This window comes from Epinephelus lanceolatus, chromosome 2 (assembly GCF_041903045.1).
Source record: "Epinephelus lanceolatus isolate andai-2023 chromosome 2, ASM4190304v1, whole genome shotgun sequence".
Taxonomy (NCBI): domain Eukaryota; kingdom Metazoa; phylum Chordata; class Actinopteri; order Perciformes; family Serranidae; genus Epinephelus; species Epinephelus lanceolatus.
In genome coordinates this window covers 24,954,507-24,975,922 of record NC_135735.1, presented here as the reverse complement: position 1 = coordinate 24,975,922, position 21,416 = coordinate 24,954,507, and the positions used below count along the sequence as shown (strand labels likewise).

At 40.0% G+C, this 21,416-nt stretch overlaps 1 protein-coding gene across 1 annotated transcript in view; it reads right to left on the bottom strand.

Moving 5' to 3' along the window:
• Window positions 1-21,416, bottom strand: part of cpne7 (copine VII) — a 41,740-nt gene that overhangs the window by 1,892 nt on the left and 18,432 nt on the right. The window contains exons 7-16 of the mRNA XM_033626272.2: window positions 19,234-19,317; window positions 19,057-19,146; window positions 18,817-18,915; window positions 18,541-18,627; window positions 18,156-18,215; window positions 15,466-15,599; window positions 7,101-7,155; window positions 2,688-2,739; window positions 2,086-2,219; window positions 821-1,057 (exon numbers count right to left, since the gene is read on the bottom strand). Of these exons, the coding sequence (XP_033482163.1) occupies window positions 821-1,057; window positions 2,086-2,219; window positions 2,688-2,739; window positions 7,101-7,155; window positions 15,466-15,599; window positions 18,156-18,215; window positions 18,541-18,627; window positions 18,817-18,915; window positions 19,057-19,146; window positions 19,234-19,317 (1,032 nt within the window). The remainder of the gene's footprint in view (window positions 1-820; window positions 1,058-2,085; window positions 2,220-2,687; window positions 2,740-7,100; window positions 7,156-15,465; window positions 15,600-18,155; window positions 18,216-18,540; window positions 18,628-18,816; window positions 18,916-19,056; window positions 19,147-19,233; window positions 19,318-21,416) is intronic.

Sequence of the window (21,416 nt, the reverse complement as noted above, 5' to 3'; positions counted from 1 at the left end):
TACAAGAGGCACAGCGCAGAAAAAAACACAAATATAGAGAGGTGAAACACCAAATGAGAGTAAATCTTGGTTTGGCATTTACTTTATCTTTTGCTGGCAAGCGTCTTTACAGACAATAACCGACAACCCTGCATGGTATACCTTCACAAACCTTCAGACTGCATAGATTCTCTAAGACTCTGTAACTTTACTGGAGGGACGAACAACATGTATTTCCTTATTTGTTGTTTTGATGATGGTGTATTACACATTGCTTTCAAATCTCTTATAGGTGTTAAATTGGTTCGAGACCTGGTGACTGTGTTTACCAAGACCAAGCATATGATTCACAATATTTTCATATGCATCCCCTTACATCTCTTCACCTTGCTCCCTGTATTCATTTATTGTATTTCTCCATTTATTTATTCAGCTTTCTTCTTGAATGTGCCAACTGCCTGTATATGTTAAATATATACTATAACACAAATTTTGGGAAATGTTTCTGTTTAGAATATGTGACATCTAGTCCACATCACCCAGTGTAATTATGCAGCTGAAATGTTGCTGATTGCATGTAGCTACATTAAGAGTACATTCTTGTTTGAGGAAATTCTGCAAAATTTCTGGATCTCCTCCAGTCCATGATGTCCATCTGTGGCACTGGCAAAAGCTTCCTGTCTGCTCTTATGAATAACAAGGGGGGGGGGGGGGGGGGGGGGGGAGTGTTATGTAAAAAATATTTAATGTCCATGAGCATCACAAGCACAGCAGTCAGAAGGAGTGGGGTTAAAGCTGAAAGCCAACAAGTGAAGATTGACAGACGGAGAGAAAAACTGACCGTTTTGAAGTCTCTGAAGGGCACAAACTGCACAATGTCCCTGAGGACAGGCTCGCCCTTTGGTGAGCGTAGGACTCCATCATCTCCATCCAAAATCTGCATGTCTGTGAAGTCTGCATTGCCCACACCGACAATGATTATGGAGAGAGGCTGGTAGGAGGCTCGCACAATAGCCTCACGCGTGTCTGCCATGTCTGTCACTACACCATCCGTGAGGATGAGCAGGATGTGGTATCGCTGGAAGAAGATAAGAGCTTTCAGTGTGTATTAATCCATGTTGACATTAACCTATTTTAACAGCAACGTGGTTATAAGCAAGAACACCTCTCAGTGTGTGTTGCAGACTGACGCAGGCCTTTCATGCTGTCTTGGATAATTTCACAGCCTCCACTGAGCAGTTGAGTGTTGTTAAAGTGTTACACAAAAAACAAGGGGATAAAAACAGGTAAAAAAAAAGGATGATATTAAAAGCAAAAACATTTCAACTACATCACAAACTACAGCAGAGACGTCTCGTGTGTGTGTGTGTGTGTGTGTGTGTGTGTGTGTGTGAAATTAATTTCATGTGCCCACTGAACAGTATAATATGAGAATATAAGAATTACAAGAATATTAACATGGCACAATATATGTACTGAAATCATTTCCGATTGGTCCCATGAGTAGTGGTTAGTTTGTTGGTTTCCTTACTGTGTTTATGTGTTATTCAATGTCTTGAGTGTGTGTATTTGTGCCCTGAAAGCCTGATTGTTTACTGCAGCTTATTTACTGATTAAAATAACGTCTAACATTGAGGAGTAAATAATTAGATGAAGGTCAGTGCAATCATAAGGGTGTAATAGTTTAGAACACAATGTCTTCGCAGCCGGTGGGTAATTTAAGATAGTAAATAGATAGACTTGTGTTCTTACTCCAAAAGGGATATCAAGGAAAGATAAGCTGCACAGTAACTCTATTAGCCACTTGTGCTAAATCACATTTTAACAGCAGCTCATGAGGTAATTCTAACACAAAAACGGGTCAATGACATGGAAATATCCATAAAAAACACACCACTGATACGACACTGTATGACTCCACTCAATAATTTAAAGAATACTAATCTGTTCTATAATGGGCCCATTCCTTCTTTGCGCCGTAGGGCATCATTACTATAAACAGTGAGGTGAATCAGAGGTTACTCACTCGGGAACTCAGTGGGATGCACTACAACAAAGCCTGTATTACATCCATATATTTCTAATAGAGCATAAAGAGACACTCACAGAAGCATCTTTAATGTTACCGTCGCCTGCTGCCAGCTTGGCTATCCTGTTAATGATGGGAGAAACATTGGTTGGGCCGTACAGTTGGATCTTAGGAAGGCAGTTCTGGTATGCCTCAACCACTCCTTGGATCTCTGATGAAAGAGCGCAAAATGAAGGAAACATCAATACAGTCATCTACACTTGTCATTAAACAAGCAACCATAAACTTAAAGTTACAGTCAGATGAATTATTTACTGCAGTCTTGCAAAGGATTATAACATTATAAGATGCCTGAATGTTTTCTGCCTAACACAAGTTAAAGAAATAGTCAGAAAAAAATCAATTATGAATCTGTAAAGACTATGATGACTAGCTCATGAGTAAGAACACAAATAGAGACAGAGGAGTTGTTTTTCTTCTTTCCTGTTGGATGCTATGAATATGATTCATTTCATTTATTCATTTACCTGAAGTTTGTTATGGAGAACCTGCTGAGTAATACTGATACTTTCGCATGATACTTTCGCAGCTGTGTTGTCAGATTATGAATGTTAAGGCTGGTATCATCAGCATAGAGATGCACTTTTCGGGCAAACTGGTGTACAAAGCCGTTCCTTACCTTCACATTCATCATCATCTGGGTTGAAATTAATGGCAAAGTCATGAGACACCTGTAGATGTAGAAGGAGAACATTATGAAACACTAATTTGGTGCCACTGTTTTTTATTTCTTACATGTTTTACATGGCTGCAATTTTTGAAACTGTGAAGTCCTAGATTGTTTTTTCTTTGGGAACTGCTGACTTTAATTTTGTTGTTGTTGAACAACATTCTGTTTGCACCAATCTTAAAAGTACAGTATCTGCATATCTATTTGTGGGGGGATTCTGTAGAATGGACTGGAGGAAGAAGCCAAACAAACAAAAATATCAGATGATTTAAAAAGATACACAAGAAAATAATTTTTGCGAGTTACAGAAATGAGGAAATAGAATGTAAGGCACGCTGATGGTGCTATTGTTGTTAATAGTTAACACTCTTGATTGAGTAGTGTTGTGGATTATGTATTAAAAGGATTAACATAGTGGTCTAGTTGGTGGAATGGACACTGGAACAGATAGTTGGGCCTATGTGACTGAGTCTTAATAGACTGGTATAGAATAGGTGTAGGACTAGACAAGCACGTTGCTTCTTCCTACTCCATTCAGACATGAAATGTTAATTTTAGTTGCTTTAATGGATACTTTATCAATTTTCAAACACTTCTGTTTAACAACAATGTGTAAATGAACTGTGGTCAACTTCTCTCCATCTTGACAGCGCCCAGATCTCCCTGCTCATCTCCCAGATCAAAATCACTGGCTCTAAGACTGGTGCTGAGATTACAAATTGTACTTAGAAGCAGATCAAGAGATAGATCCGCCCCCCTTTCCCTGTCAAACTCAGACCAAACTCATTCTGTTAATTGCAGGTTTTCTACCTCCTGAGCAAAGGCAAAGCCACAGCCCTTTTCCTCTGTTTTCTCTAGACATATAGCACTTTTTAAAAGTATGTGTGTCTTACTACTGTATAGACAGCCCAGTTTTATGAAAATACCATCTTTCCAGCAGTGAAATACTTGTTTAAGTGTGTTGTATCTGTTTACTGTTATCTATTGGTTCTTGCTGTTTTGTTTGTTTTTTACCTATATATTTTATGTATTTTCATATGCTCAAAACAAAGTATATTCTGAACATTCTGAACAAAATAACCATGGGGGTGGGGGAGCCCTCCTGTGCAGAGTTTGCATGTTCTCCCCATGTCAGCGTTGGTTTTCTCTGGGTACTCCGGCTTCCTCCCACAGTCCAAAGACATGCAGGTTAAGTGGTGACTCTAAATTGGTCGAATGTGAGTGTGAATGGTTGTCTGTCTCTATGTGTCAGCCCTGCAGTAGTCTGGTGACCTGCCCAGGGTATACCCTGCCTCTCGCCGAGTGTCAGCTGGGATAGGCTCCAGCCCCCCTGTGACCCCCAGCAGGCTAAGTGGTTACAGAAATGAATGTAGGTATGACAGTATATTCAATCAATCAGTTGTGACTTAATGGCTGATACACAGGTGGTTCTGTAGATGATTAGTGTTGCATGTAATTTAATAAAGGTGGAAAAAGTATGTGCTAATACTATGTTAAGTGAAAAACATTTAATCAGGAGCTAATAGAAAGCACATGTTAACTGTAGTGAGGCTTATAATTTAGGCTAATATAGTCAAAATCGAACTATAAATAAAATGTTATCTATATCAACCACTGGATACAAGTACTGCACATTTTCAGGAGTGTTTCATGTTGAGCCTTGCTTATGAGATGTGTTGTGCTTGTATTAATATTCTGAAAAATCACTTTGTCACACTATACAGTAATAAGCATACAGCACAAAATAAATGCTTAATATCTGTTCTCTGAAAAGAGATTGCAACCCCTCATCTTTTATCAGGTCTGTTCTTGCCTTCCAAATGTCAGATTTACTTTGTTTATCTCAAAGCTGTTTAATTGGCAAAAATTAAATCCCCTTCTTGATACCTCCTTTCACAAAAAAGCCTTTTTTTCTACAAGCACCACCTGTCAGCCAGATCAGTGACAACTGACTCCTCTCCAGCTGGCTACTTTTTTTGTTTTTTAATTCGTCTTTGTATTTAATGTGGTTAGCGGTCTGAATTCAGTGGCTTTAGACAGACATGCGGAGCCCTTGAGAAATCATTTCGACGCAGCACCATTTAGTCTTTGCATTGAGCCACTGCAAGAAAGCGGATCTAGTCTTATATCTTATTTAACAGGCCTGTTTCATGGCAGCCCTCTTGACATGGATCGCACAGGTGTAACTAATAACATTAATAATGGCTGTGTTCCATTTATTTCCAGTTGTGAAGCTCTGGTTTTGCACAGGCTAGTTCACTGGCATGCTTACAGGGACACTTAAATGGAGCCGAGCATGGTTAAGCATTGGTAATGTTATTAGTTACACCTGTGCTTTTCCTGCTACTGTTTGACAGCCATTCAGTATTACAACCTTATTCTTTAGCTTTGTCTGTTTGCCCAAGTGCATAAAAATTCAGATTTTTGGGGGGTGAGCACCACTGAACACTGCTTTTAAAGGCTCTCAAAACCTATTATCTCAGTGGTGCTCTTAGTATAAACAAAGGGCTGAACACAACATTTTCTGACAAATTTGGAAGTCAGTTTTGTTTTTTTTCAATAGAGACATTTTAGTATTTGTGCTTTTGTCTGGTCTATTCTAACGGGTTTCAAAAGGACAGGGAAAAATTGTTGCCTTCAGTTCTGGTCTGATTTGTGTTTAGACTTATATGAAATATCCGATAAAGAGATATATCAGTGTTATATGCCTGCAAATTGGCTGCATGTTATGAATAATGATAAACAGGTAGAGACAAGACAATAAAGACGCATCTTGTACAGTGTTTTACCCTGGGGGATTTCACGTACTACACAGATACAAGCACAGCACACTGCAGCTTTAACTGCTTTTGACCGTCAGATCGTTTAGAGAAAAGCTCTGCACTCACATGCATGAGTGTTGCCATGGTTACCAAATGATTTGCATTAACATATACATCTCTTCCTGAACAGTTTACAAGCAGCAGATGTGTTTAGTAGTAGTAGTTTAGCTTTAAACTCATGTTATAATCACTCAAATCTACGATCACAAAATCCTGGGGTCTGCTTCCTCATTTACTTTCAGACCACCAACAAACCACATCAGAGTCCGCTTGGAAGCAAACAACTGGACCGAGACAGTCTGAAGAAGGGCGTCTTGATGTGGTTGTTAAGTCTGTGTCAAAGTTCGATTGACAACTTTGACACAAGCAACAAATACACCATACTAAACAGGCAAATGCACCAGAGTCTGCTTTAACAAAACCAAACAAGTTAGGTTTGAAAGCACAATTTAAATTTTAATAATAAACACTACCTGACAGGAAGGGACGTTCTTTTCTAAACCACAGAGGCTTCAAATTAATAAAAGACAGCAGGTCATATTCATTGCAATGAAATATGAGGTTTCTCAATAATTCACACAGCTAACTACCTGATATATCCTTGGCTGGCAAATTAATATCCTGGATCTTTATTTATTATACGTTTTCAAACCACACTTGTATGCATAATGCATAATTAAGGATACAAGAGTGCACAACCACATACTGAGAGAGAGCTGGGGTCCATCAAACCTACACACAGGTGTAGCCTATGAGTTCATAGATGCAGCTCATGATTAGTTTAATGACTTAATTAGCATTCACCTGCACCACCAACCACAATGTGGCAACAGCATGAAGTAGAATAAATTTGACTCCTGCAGGGCAGTCACTGTCATGGTAAATTCAGAAATTAATAGTTTGTGTTTACTGAGCCACACATCTTTGCATGATTGAAATGATAATTATCAGAGTTTCACATCAGCACACAGAATGGCACAATCTTACATAAAACACAGGCCGTTCTGGTCTGCTGAATTATCAAACAGCTGATTGATTCAACTGCGCATTTGTGTGCATTTGTGCACGCGCACCCACTCTTCACATGTCAGCCGTCTCCCCAGGGCTCTATTCAGAATCACTGAAGGCTTCTGGTTTCTCCAAGTCCAATTTGCTTAAACAAATGCTCTCACACTCACGAATTCTTATGTAAATTGAGCATCAAAGCTACAGGGCTTTTATTTTATCAGAACATGTTATTTTCTCAAGACAAGCTGATATTTTGAGACATGGGGCTTATGAATAAAAATAAACTCATTAATTAGTTTTAAATGTGAAATTTTGACAGGATGACAAATTGTGTCATAAAACAGGTAATGGAAATCAGAGGCTTGACGTAAAGTTCCAGGGTGGCGGAAAATACCAGGATTCCGTCAGAGCATGTGGAAATACAGTATGCATAATATGGTTCATGTGAAGGGAAGGTCAGCGTGATGGAATCAAAGGAAAGTATAGTAAGAACGAAAAAACAGCGACAGCAGAGATACGATGAGATACTCACCTCATAATTTGGAGGAATTCTGGCACCAAACCCCAAAGCTGAAAATCTTTTGTCACTGAAACGATAAGCAAATTTATCAGTCATATATTACAGCTGCTGCAGTTTAATCAGGGATTCCTTTTGATGGTGATCTTAAAAATATTGATGGCTCATCCATCTGTCCATGCTTCCAATGGCAACCCCCCGCTTGTTTGCATTTCATAAATGTTAAAAGCTTGAATTACATTTTGAAACCCATCCCACGGTCCCTGCAGTCAGCGTTTGCACCTGTTCAAAGAGCTTCTCACAGTCTTTATCCTCTCCATTTTTCATCATACCACTTAGATGGGTAGCTATTACGGTAAGAGGCTCTGCTATGCTGGATTGTGTGCTCCTTGCCAAAGGCCAGGATGGGCAGATTTATGTAAATAACCAGACAAAGGCTGTGTCTAAAACAACTACCTATTTACCAGAGAGTGCACTCTGTTTACCCTCTGCTACTTTATTTGTATATCTGAGTTCTGAGCATGAAATCTATCCACTGTAAGCACCCTCAAAAATGTAACATGGCATTTGCACTACTTTCTGCTGTAAGTACCACAATGCAATGTGTCATATTTTATATTCACAAGTGTCAAGAATCTCAGTTTACTGCTAATTATAGAGTAAAATATTGATTGTATATCACATGGCCGGTAAATACGGGATTCATTTCAAACACTGCTGAGGAGTGATTATCTCTTGTCGATGCAATCAAGTGATGAAGGGTCTACCAGCAGCAGCTCGGAGTGAAAAATGGATAAAAAAACGTTAATTCTATCAAAGAGAGAAGATCAGTCAATAACTCTCCTTTCAAGAGCAGGTTGTTCTTAGAAATATATATATTCTTTGAGAGAGTGTTAAAGTAAACTACGACCTGACCTTGTAGTCCATACCTTCCCTGCTGTAAACAACAACAAAGTGATGCTTGAGGTATACAAACAGAATATAGTATGTGCAGATAAACGAGACAACAAGGCTTAACAGCTGCAGTCTTTATGGTTCAATGACACACAGCACCCCAAAAGGCAATGTAGCACCCAACAATGTCATAATTTCCTGTTATTTAACTTGTTAGCAAATTAAATAAAACCTACAATGTAATAACTTGACCAATAATGACCTAAAATGTCCTGATGGAAATTGTCACAACGTTCTTACTGATAATGTAACACCATTGAGGTAGGTCTTTAATTTTTTCAAAACTGATGATGTCATAATTATGTCAGGTAATGTAATAATATAAAAAAATAATGCTTTTTTTCCTTGGAAATATAAAGTGTGCAAGTATATGAAACTTGCAATACTGTTAGGGCACGTTTGCCCACTGAAAACACTAACATTTGACACTGATTTCATGTCTTAAAATGTGAACTCAAGGCTTTATGTAGAATTTGAAATTTGCAGTCACCAAAGATACACCAAACTGAAATCCCTGTCAATGGGAAATGAGCCCACCTATGACCAGATGTGGATCTTAGATTCCACACGAGATGATGACAAAGCTGCAGAAGATGTACCATCTGTCATTTACTACTCGCATGCATGCTCGCTCACAAACTCTTGCTGTCATTGTCTGGGGGTGTTAATTGAGATATCAGCTACCTCATCACAGTTAACCACCAGCAAAGCGTCACACCTTCATTGTTAGTCTATCATCTACCTGCTTTTGTTTTAAATATGATTCTCCCTCTGCCTTTAAGATGTCCATGCTGCAGTTGTGCGCACCCTCCACCTCCCCATCACCGCCCAGTCTTAGCAGATTCATTAGCTTCATCAGCCTCATCAGTCTCAGCAGAGTCACCAGCCACCGTCACCACCAGTGTCTGAACTGCATGGGGGGATTTATCTTCCTGCTGCTCAGGGCAGACATTCTTTGATTATAAAATCTCCCTGAAAAGTCTAAGTGCCAAAGTCTTTCAGCCAGATCTTAATCATCACATGTCATCTGTTAATCTGTACACCTGTAATCTGTATTACACAATTACCTTAGCTTCACTCACCTGTCTATTCAGATTTAAGTGTTCTTTTTTTATGAGTCAACAGTGATTCTTACTGAATGAAGTGTCTTCTTTGCCTCGCCTGATCTTATGAAATGTCTGCAAACCTTTCAAAAAGGTTTTCAAATCAGAGTTGAAATCACATTGTGCACAGATGAACATTGTTTGACTTCCCCCAGAGAACCCTGACCATCCGGCGGCGGAGGTCCGGGTGCTGGCAGCGGCATGGGGGCGAAGCCAAACACCGTTCATCTGCACACACTGTGATGCCACACAGCTGGTTCAATATCAGCAAAGTTTCCCTTTATATTCATTGTCTTGTGTGGCGATCAGCAGTGATGTGGTGGTTCACTTTTACACTGTGATCTGTAGCCTATAGTTCGGCTTTAGCTTCTAACTATCTTTGTCTTTTTAACCTGTTGTTGCTGCTGAGTCAGTTTGACATCCTGGATATATCCTTCAAACACAGACTGTAGACCCCTCTGTCTGCTTCTCTCTGGAATCACTCTTTCATTTTTCCAAAAATATGATGATATTTCTTCAGGGAGTGCAGTTAGTTACAGTGTGGGCTCCTTTTTTTAACCTTTTTTCCTGTCCCCCAACTTTATGGAAGTGTCATAACAAATTCCTGGAGTACCCCTCTGAGTTCCCTGTATAGTTTTAGGACATCCTTTGTGCTAACTATACAGATAACACTTTGTGTTTACTGTAATGTACTAGAATTTGTGGCACTAAGCAGCAGAGCTGTCACGGCATGTTTTCAGCTACATCAGTGAATGTTTGCCTGCAGACAGCTTTCTTCAGTGGCTGCTCCCCTTATCAGAACAGTTACTGTACATGCTTTCACCACTGACAAAACAACCCCAAATCCTACAGCCTGGAGCGATCACAAATAACATCTCCAGCTTGAGAGAGTCATGAAACGATGTGTTCGATTCATTTACTCTGGACATGGTGTGGGTGCATCAAAGGGTACACAGCAGAATTTACACTGTTAATAAGTGTTGATTTATTTGGTGTGTTGACAAGTGTTGATTGGAGAGTTGTTTGCCCACTCAAAGAGCTAATATGGCTTTGAGGCAGCTTTTCAGAGCTATCAGAAGTGTTTAATTAACTCTGATGGGTGTGGACTTATATAAACGCTGGCAGATTGATGATTTTTACACTGTCAGAGTGAGCAATAAACTCTTAACTGTGAACTCTTAACAGTAGCAACTTTACTTTGGCAAGTTTCAGTTGTTCTATTAACAGGCCAGCCATTAGGAGCCATGGACAGGGGCCCCTCATCCACACCCACTCCAGCAACACCACTACCATTTTGAAAAATGGCAATGCCACTTTTTCTCTTGGCAAAATTTAGCCTAACTTTGGAGTGCTATTTAGTCCCTTCCCGACAAGATAGCATGACATGGCTGGTACCAGTGGATGTCTCTTGTTTCATATCATATCAGTATCTTTACTCTGGCTTTAAAACTGAACCAGCTACAGTGACTTTTACTTGCTAGTCTGCCCAGCTCCTCACCTTTGCCACATGTGTGTTCTGCACATCTGACCGCCACGGCTGATTGGGGTAGGACGCTGTGTCAAGTTCTGCCTGTTTGATGCATTATCTTCTTTCAAAACACACTTCCATTTTCACAGGACATTTACCTTAAAATACATGCACTATGTCAGTACAACAACGCAAATTGACATTGTTTTTCCTCCAACTACTAACACAAATGTTAAGGTTTAGGAAAAAAGAACAGGGTTTGGCTTTAGAATCTTCATGATGCAAACACTCTTACACCCACCCACCCTAAGTTAAGTTAAGTCCCGCTGATTGTCATCCATCCCCTGAGGGAGCGGTGAGCAGCAGCGGTGCCGCGCTTGGGAATCATGAGGTGATCTAACCCCCCAGTTCCAACCCCTGATGCTGAGTGCCAAGCAGGGAGGCAATGGGCCCATTTTTATAGTCTGGTATGACCCAGCTGGGGATTGAACCCACGACCTCCCAGTCTCAGGGCAGACTCTACTTTGTTGCGTTAACTTTCGTCCTTGTCCTGCCGCGTTTCCATCTGAGGTCGCCAAGTGCCGTTAAACTATAACAGCGACTGGTCGCGTAAAATGCTGGCGTTAAAGGACAGCTCTTTTCGTCAGTGTCTGACGCTGCAAGTCACTGCCCAAGCGCCCAATTTTGACAACTTCGGAATGAGACCAGGTTGATTAATCGTGTTCCGCCGTGCCCTTTGACCCAATGTGTCACTGAACGCCACAGTGGCCCTGACACGTGGCAAAAACTTAAAAAAAAACTCCCAGATGGAACTGTTGATAGTACCATTCTCTGCAATTTCTGCAGTAAGGAATTTTCATACCATTGAAGTACTTAAAGCCTGAAATATCACCTCAACGCAAAGCATTTAGCAGTGAACCTGGAGGTCCGAGCTAGCGCAGCCTCGTCAAGCTACACTCGACCAGGTGTTCAGACGAACTGAGGAAGTCTTCCTGTGACCAACTAACTAACTCCCCTGCAAAATGGATTGCAATGGACTGCAGACCAGTTTCGGTGGTAGAGGACAGGAGGTCAACTGTGTCCAAAATCCAGCAGCAAAAATTGATGTATGCAATCAATTTAGATTAATTAATCACAGAGCAATTTTTTTTAACTGCTTGACAGCCCTAATTATCATTATTATTATTATTATTATTATCATTGCTCCTCCTCAAGGAACTTGGAAGGGAAAAAGATCATTTGTGTCTTTTCCAATAACCCTATCGTATTATATTTACAGTGGCTGCAAATAGTAACAGCAACAGCCTGTAGGCTTAGTTATAAAGACATCACTGAGTATGGTACATGGGCCATTTTGAGCACGTATTTGGTAACTATCATTATCTTCTGTTCCAATAACAACAATGAAAACAACAAAAACATGCGAATGAGTCCAACTTTTCATTCTCTGTAATGCAACCTCTCCACACGCCCTGGCTAATGTGCTGTACTGTAGCCAGATATAAACACACTCCAGTAAAAATGTTCCAAACAAATCAAAAGGATTCAATGTCCAACAGGTCCTGCAACAAATACAAAAGCATAAAAACACTAACATCTAACAATTTTCAACTTTTTTTTAAATCCATTTTCATCAAAATAACTCCATCCACTGAATACAGAACTTACTCCCACTATTGTAACCTTTCAAACTCACTGGGGTATGTTGTATGGAGGCAAAATAAAAGGAAAAACATATTACATGTTTGGTATTGTATTGGTTTTACCAGCTGCGCTCATGCAGAGGAAGAATTTTAATGAAAATATTCCAATCGGGAGGGAGTTATTCATGCTGAGCCAATTTCATCCTGAGATGTATTGCACAGCACTCATTATCCCGACCTCTAGACTCTTCCCATACCTTTATAAATTTGCCCTTGGAGCCTTAATGGACTGATTTCTAAGATGTCTTAAGAGATCACCAAACTCTGTCGCTCCAGGTGTAGAGACACAGTGCCCTCAGCCCAGACAAGAGCGCAGAGAAGACTACTGACAAGTCATTTTTGTCATATGAATTTTGCTGTGAGGTGCATGGCGGTCCTTGTTTTCTCACTTTGTCAGCACACGTGAGGAGCCACGGGGAGATGTGCCGGGTATAATAGCCCTCTCAACAAGGTAAATGAGCCTCTGCCCACACAGACAAAAGCTAGTCACTCCAGCTCCATAATGCACTCCTCTGCAAGGACTCTAAAATCCCACATCACCTATGTTCACTAGAGGCTAAAAGGTTTGCTTGCCCACATTTTAACAATTCCAACTTGAGAGGGAAGGGCTGCCTACACTTGCCGTCACCGCTCGCCCAGAGGCATGTTTTCATGTATGATGCTCTTGTGTATAAATGTAAATACAAAAATGATAAAGCTACAGGGATGAGCTGCTAATTTCCAGGCAGGTTTTTCAGTTTCTCCAGTGCTATCTCTTGGTTGCTATAATTAGCCAGACAGTGCTCCCCTGATATTCAATAGGAGGATCTGCATAAATCAGGAGTCAGAGTGTTAATCCTCATCTGGCTTAGTTTCGACAGATGCGATGGTCTTTCTCTGACACATATCATATTAGAAATAATTTCCCATTAATTAGCAAATACCTTCGAGTCTGACTGCAATAACTAATAGTTTTTTTACCTTTGCACATTGTGTGATATTTGTTTTCAATTTCACAAATGTATGTGACTGAAGTGTGATAACTCCATCAGCCAGAATTTATACTCTTTACAGTAACAGGAACTCTCACATGACAATGTAACTTCGCTTAAATAGCTTCAGTGTGTTTAATGATCCCTCAAACAGGCTTCCTGCTGCACCTCCTCTGTCTTTACATCTGATTATACACCTCGCTGTTATTCCGCCAGCCATAATGCCTCCCACTTCTTTTTGAAGTGCCTGCTATCCTGGTGTTAGCCCCTGTCTCTGCATGTGTTCATCTGTAGCTCAGGCTAATGAGCCCATGCAAGCTAAGAAAGGGGACCAGTAGCTGCAACAGATGCTGGGAGGAAACCGTACTGTTGAGTTACCCACAGGCAGCCACCACGGTGAGCATAAAGACTGTCTGGTACATGCAAAACTGTTAGCACTGTCCTTGTGCGTGTGTGTGTGTGTGGGTGTGTGTGGGTGTGTGTGGGTGTGTGGGTGTGTGGGTGGGTGTGGAACGTACGTAAGAACCATGAGTTTCCATTCCTGTCTCTTTAATGTATTTTTACATATACTGTACGTATGACCATATTACTACTGGCCAAATAGCATATTGACTATATGTAATCTAACCAAGTACTATATGATTATATAATAGTCAGAAGCCTAGATAGATAGATAGATAGATAGATATCTCAGTCATATGGTGTGCATCTTAAGGACTTGTGCACATAATATTGAGGCATAGAGGAAAATTAAGGTTTATCTTCAACTCTATATACTAAACTAAACTGTTCTGACATGATCCTTGAACCATGGCCTAAAGTCCTAATTATCTAATATGGTGTAAAAAAAAAAAAAAAAAAAAAGAAATTCCAGGTAAACCGACTCATAAATGAGGGCGTCTTGTCTCCCCTTTGAAATGACTTGTTTTCCCCTCGACAAGCACCAGCAGTTGTAGGCGACAGCGAGCAGTTCTGTTTGTATTTGTATTGTTTTTCTTTGAAATCTGCTCAAGGTTTTTCAGCTATGCTGCAAACTAACAGACGTGCAAACAGACAAACCAGACCAATGTGCCATTTGTATCTGAGTGGAACGTGGGTGTAGGGAGGGAGCTTGAGCTATGTAATGTGTTATATTACATAGGAAAAAAATTGAAGTTACATAAAAGTGGGTAATTTGACGATTGTATTATGGATTTCCTCAGCAGTGTCACACAGAAAAGGAGGGAGAAATACAGATTTACAGGTATTGTAATCTATCATAAAAAACGATCATTGAGGCAACAATCCAATACAAAATGTATAACAGAAACTGTTGAATGTTCACTTTGTTTTTTCCATTGGCCTTTTTGCAAAAGCAAAAAATCAGTATGCGCGAGATGAAGTGTTTGTTTTTTTGTTGTTTTTCCTCAAATTGTTATGCAAGACTGGGTCAGGAATATATTCACAAATGGCTCAGAAACCTCTGCCAAAAAGCTGTCAGTAACGAAACTGATGTTGCATTGGATTTAAATGCCTGCAGCTATAAAGGTCAAAGTGTCATCTTTCAGATAGATTATTAAAAACTGGAAAATAATGGATACTTTGACAAACTGGCTCATCGAGTGCGTCCAGAATATTGTGTCAGTGTCCTTGACTGCTGCTACTAAGCACCAGCTTCAGCCCCAGATTAGCCTCATGCATAAGTAATGTCGGCAGAGGCCAAATTTGCTTGCTCTAATTTTCCAGGTACAAACAGCTTCTCATGCATTACTTTGCCACGGGTTTAACACAGATTAAGGGGTTTACCAGTGAGAACATGATGTGGACGATAAACAAGACGGTATTTGTGCTGCAGGTAACCAGTGGCTTTTTTGACAATGCAAGGCTTTTAACTGAACCATTAGAGAGAATTCAAAATGCAAAACACATTTCAGTGAAGAAATGAATCATGGATAGAGGAGCTGGCGGTCAACAGTTCAACTGGTGGTGAGCAGAAATGTAATGATTTTTTTTGCTCTGTCAGTACTCCATGATTTCCATTCCAATCCTTTTGCTGTGGTTCAGCTGGAGTGGCTCGTTTCAGTGTGAGAAATCCCACCGAAATGGTATGCAAGGGGCACTCTGCAGCTCTATTACACTGACACACTGACAATCCCTGCAGGCACCAAAGAGCCTTTACTGAAAAACAAAAGACTGACAAACCTATCATAGTCTTGACAGATCTCCCCCACTGCTATCAGAGCCTTCAGGTACTCGTTGGGCTGGTAAGGGTTGATGTAGTGCAAAGAGCAGCTGTTCCTGGGGTCTCCATTGGAGGCTGTGAAGTCGATGGCAACCTGGTAGAAAGAAGTGCAACTATAAGGATGCAGATATAATCAAGTTTTTATTTTGCTGCTTAACTTTTTTATTTGGCTGCTTATGAAATTACAAGTAATTCTGCTTGAGCGAGCTGGAGATATGCATAATGGCAGTATAAATTATCTGATCAGAGGTAACAACTCGCGCTCTTTACACCCACATAGATGGGAACGGCTACAGCTCCCGTACAGTGTAGATCTAAGCAGCCAGTTATTTCAACAAGGAGGACCTGCATCTATCACAGCAACCCTCATAATTAATATTCATTGCTTCAGTAATCCAGCTGGAGAGCAAGAGGTAGAACTACAGAGGGCAGACCAAAGGGTGAGAGTTGAAGACGGTTTAAATTGATTCCACGAAGCTGCCAACAAGAAAAGTAACTGTGGGAACGCACAAAAACACCATCAGGGGATGTTTTAAGGATTCAAATATCTTTAACGTGCAGAGAATTTGATGGTATCACATAAGGTAACTGATACAACAGGACCAGTGCAGCAGGGATCAATACCTCAGTACTCACAAGCTTCTCATTTGGTGTTGTCTCTTTGAAAAAATATATTGATAATAAAATCATATAGTGGCTGCACTTCCAAATGTTTTCAGTACCTTTATATAATGCTTGTGCCAAGACAACACATTCTCACTCCAACCTCGCCACAGATTGACGTTTGGTCATGGACTTTCCACGTCCACATACGACATGAAAGGTACCCTGGGTGCATTAGTTGTTGACGCTCTTTGACACTGTGTCATGTTCTGCCTGTTACATGCATTGTCTTCTCAAAATACACTTGTATTTACACAGGAAATTAACTGTTTACATACAGTCTCTTTCAAAATAAATGCACTATGTCGGTATAACATTGCGAAATTGACGCATTTACAAACACAAATGGTTGGGTCAAGTGGTTAGGAAAAAACAACAGGGTTTGGCTTTAGAATCTTACTGGGTGTGAACACCACTCTCTTGGGTGAAAATCTGTGCTTGCTGGATCCATCCACCACCCCTCCTGCCTTTCGCTGCCTTAACTTTCGTGCTTGTCCCGCTGCGTTTCCCCCTGATACTTTTTTTTATTGGTTTCTTATGCTGCAAGTCACTGCCCAAGCACCGGATTTTGATGACTTCAGAGTAAGACCGGGCTTGCAAGAACAACTTATACATATTTAGTCACATGACTGCGGAAATCTATGCAACATCAGAACAGAGCACACAATCGTACACTTCTGAATCAAACGTGAGAAAACGGCAGAAAGTAAATATAGCATGCACTATTTGTGCAGCCCTTCTCCTGGAAATTATACTCATATCCAATTAATTTAAAACAGTTTGGGGCAGAAATGTTAATGCTAATGCTAATTCTGTTTTCTTTTAACATAATGAGAAAATGCAGCTAATTACAGTACCTGGCAAGTCGCAAAAATGTTAATACTAAACATATCTACAAAATGCTCACTTCTTTCTTTTCTGCCAAAATGGGCAATCTTGCAATACAGTATCCACTTGTAGTGGCTACAGCATTATTTTTCTGAAATCACGATCTTGACCTAGCCTTAACCAAAGTGCTTTGGTTGCCTAAACCTAAGAGAGGAGTCTGGACAGGAACCCAAAGGTCTGGTGTTAAGGTCCTGAACTTTCTGTGCAATTATTACACTGAGCATTTTTCAATATACGACTTTATCATGCACATAACTGTACATATTTCTTATGTTTACTTTATTCTATTCTTGTTCATTCTATTGATGTAAATATTGTAGTTAAGTAACACTACAGCCTCAGCACAGCGACGATATATTTGTAATATTTTAATTTCTTAAGCACTAGTCTTAAACCCTGTAGCATTATGCGCATTATGTTTTTATTTTATTTTAATGCACATTATCATTTTTATTTTATTCTATTTTATTTTATTGCCTTATATTTACATACTTACTTCTTATAATTCTCTATTCTTTACATTGGAGCAACTGTAACGAATCACAATTTCCCCTTCTGATTTGTCTACCCTCCACCCTTCACAACCACCTCCTTCTGAAGCAGACACAGTTCATGACGTAGTGTTTTGTTTCCTAAAAGAAATGTTGTCGCTGAACATAATCCAGACAGTTGCCACAATAACATAATCAAGAAAGCAGTTAGGCGCATACAAACATGATTTCTAGGAGACAGGGTTGATTTGTGACAACAAAGTGCCACACAGCAGCAACATCAGTAACCTCTACAAAATTTAACAACTTACTCTGAAAGTTATGAGCAGGCTGAACAAAAGAAAAGAAGGTGTCCATAATAAATTTGTAATATTTCATAATTAATGGCTGGTGTGTGTCATATTATTTCTTTAAAATTTTTCATTTTTTAATCAGATACTAGTTTAAGAAATGATCAGAATCATTGTTAGTGTTGGTGTTGTGAAAGCTGATATAAAAAGTACTGGTGTCATATCACATTGAAAAAAGTTTGGTATCACCCATCCCTACAGTGCAGTTATGAGCTCAGTGACAGTGAAGCGTCACTAAGCAGAGGCTGCTCAATTTACCGTAAAGTGAATCTGGCATCCTCCCATGATGTAATCTAAGAAGGAGTACACTCTGTGGAGCTGCAAAACAAAATAAATAAAAATTAAGGCAAAACCTCAGAGGCATCTTGTGGGAAGCATCTGGTCATTAAAATGTAATTAACTCAACAAATCTGTTGACTGTAAAGGGTAAAACAAATGTTGTGATATATCTTCTCAAAGCAGCGGAAACTTAACACGCCCTCTGTGGAAACAGGCGTGAAAATTTTGTCATTTCAGCTGTACAGTGAGAGAAATTAAAAAAGACTGTTTCTATGTAAAGTGCATGCAATCAAGCTTTTATTACTACAATTCATTCATACTGTTCCTGAAATTCTCAACACTGGTTGGCTCAGCTGATTCCTACCTTTAGGTCACTGAGGATGACAACTCCTGAATTTTTATAGTTTCTCTTCTTCTGTTTGTACTTGGGATTTACACAGTCCCACGTCACCTATGACAAAGCAAGTTGAAGACATGGAGCAACAAACAGAAGAACACTGGCGATATATCTTAAGCAGCATGACATTTGTTTAATCTGGGATGGATTTCAGCAGAGTAAAATGAGAGGCATATTGGAAATGGATAAAACGGGCACACCGCTGTCTCTCCTCCGCTCTGCTCCGCCCCTCTGTTCACTGACCTTATTTCCACTGGAAATTTTCTGCATTTCCCTGAAAGTGGCGTAGAACTCGCCGATGAAGTCGTGTTTCCCTCTGGAGTCATAATCCCACACTAGGCACTGTGACACACACACAGACAACACTGTTGACTGCTTTGGTTACAATATGTTTTCATTCATTCCTCAAATACTGGGAAACATGTTTTGCTCTAATCCTGTTTTGTCCTGACCCTTGTGTTTTTTACTGATGTGGTCATTTACCTTGAGCTTCCGCTCCTCATCACAGTTGCACAGAGATACGAGAGACACTTTGAAAGGCTCCCACACAGGGTTCAGGTTGTTTTTGATCACCTGTGAGCGTAGGAACACATATCACATGAAGCAAACAGGCAGAAAACAGCTGTTGCTTAAACTGATGGTGGAATATAATGAATTCACCTCTGTTCTGTGGACAAGCTGCTCGGTGTCATCGTCATTGATTCTGTATATTTCCAAAAATGGGTCTGACTTGCTGAAGAGATCCTGCAGAGAAAACAAAACATCAAAACTACTGACTCTTAACGTTGGTACAGGACCCTGTACCAATTAATCTTTTGGACAGGTGAGAAGGTCAAATTAATTAAAGAAGCTCTATACAATATTCAGTGTATTTATGATTCAGAGTCTGGGGCAGGACTGTCTGCACGCGGCTCTTGTCACATTGTTGTGGCTAAGCCGGCAGCTAGCAGCTAACAGTGCTAACATTGTGAGACCTACTAATAACGGACAACACATTCTCACTCAAACCTCGTCACATATAGGACCTTCCACGTCCAGACACGACGTGCAAGGTACAGTGGGTGCGTTCGTTTTTGACATGTCTGTTTTGCCTGTTACATGCATTGTCTTCTTACAAATTACACTTCCATTTTCTCAGGAAATTGATTGTGTACATGCAGTCTCTTTCAAAATAAATGCACTGTGTGAGTACAACAATGCGAATTGACCTTTTTTTTCTCCAACAACTAATACACATGGTTAGGTTAAGGGAAAAAGAAAAGGGTGTGGCTTTAGAAACTCTCAGGTGTTTGTTGTGTTTAACTTTTCTTCTTGTCCCGCTGCATTCCCCCCTGATGTCGGCAAGCGCCCTTAAACCATAACGGCAATCAACATTAAAGGATGTCTTTTTTCGTCTGTGTTTGACACCACAAGTCACTGCCCAAGTGCTGGATTTTGACGACTTCGGAGTGAGACCAGGTTGTAACAGAAACAGTGTTGACAGAGCTGGTAGTGTTAACCTGGAAAGCAGGGTGGGCACTACACTTCTGGGACAACAACCTCCCGATATGAGTGGTAACTGCTGTATGAGTGCAGTGCAGAGCAGTGGTGATCAGCTAACCAGTGGGATACACACACAGGACTCACATTCAAGCACGGACATACTTGCCAACCTTGAGACCTCAAAAAATGTGTTTGGGGGTCCTTCCCCCAGAAAGAAAATTGACTTTCAGAGACCTTGTTTAATGCAGTCTGGTGACTTTATGAAGATGGCAATATATAATACGTATGCTGCAATAGTATGTATATATTAAATACTTTTAATTTAACTTTTAATACTCAGGAACAAATACAGAATAAATTGCCCATCTGAGGCGAACTTGCTTAAATCTCTGGTATAAACTAAAATTTATCAGATTTATTCATTCCCCCCTTGCTCAAATGCAAAATCGACGGGGCAGATTTTACAAAATGCATCCCCCTTTTCTTCAAAGGTTTCCATAAGAAACAAGAATTTGTCTGAAATTTGCTTTAGTATTATTTTCCCAAAGTATTCTCCATTGCTCTCTCTGCATTATTGCCCATGTGGAAACAGAAGACCATCACATTTAACACTCAAGGTTTGACTTACAGGAACTCTATTTACCATGTTGAAGCTAATGAGTCAGATAATATTAATCATGGGGTTGTGATGGCAAAATTACAGAAAAAGCATCACCACTAAATATTTTAGAGGCTATTTCAACATCTCTTTTTTAGGCTGGTTTGCATGTAATTTATACAGATGGCTGTTGACAGTGATTTATCAGTGCTGATTGCAGAGGTGATTGCCTCTGTGATTTAAAGGTCAATGAGGCACAGGCACAGGATTTACAGCACAGCAGGGGGACTGTTCTGGAGGAGACATCATCAAGAAAGGAGTTTGTTTTTGGTCAGACCAGAGTATGAGAAAATTTTACAAGCTTCCAACTCATGCCATTCCCTAGTTATTACATTTCTTCCCTCAATCACTGACCTTTTTCTTGAGCCAATAGCGTTAATGACTCGCTATTTCCTCCCTTATAGCCGTCATTGCAGTTCTGAAATATCTTTATTGGTTTCTTCGACCAATATTTGAAGCATTCACTAGCAGAGAATTTAAACTTTCTTTGCACTCCATTACTTCCAATGTGCAATATGCATCTGAAATAGCCCAGCATTGGGGGGTTATTAACATCATGCATTCGAGTTAACTCAGTGGTAACTGTGTCCGTTTACACCATCAGTGTCAGAAAATACCCTGCCAAACTGAAAACATGCATAACATTTTCTCATCCGTCATGGTTATTTTCGGTAGCCTCAAATCATCCTCGGAGTCTCAAGTA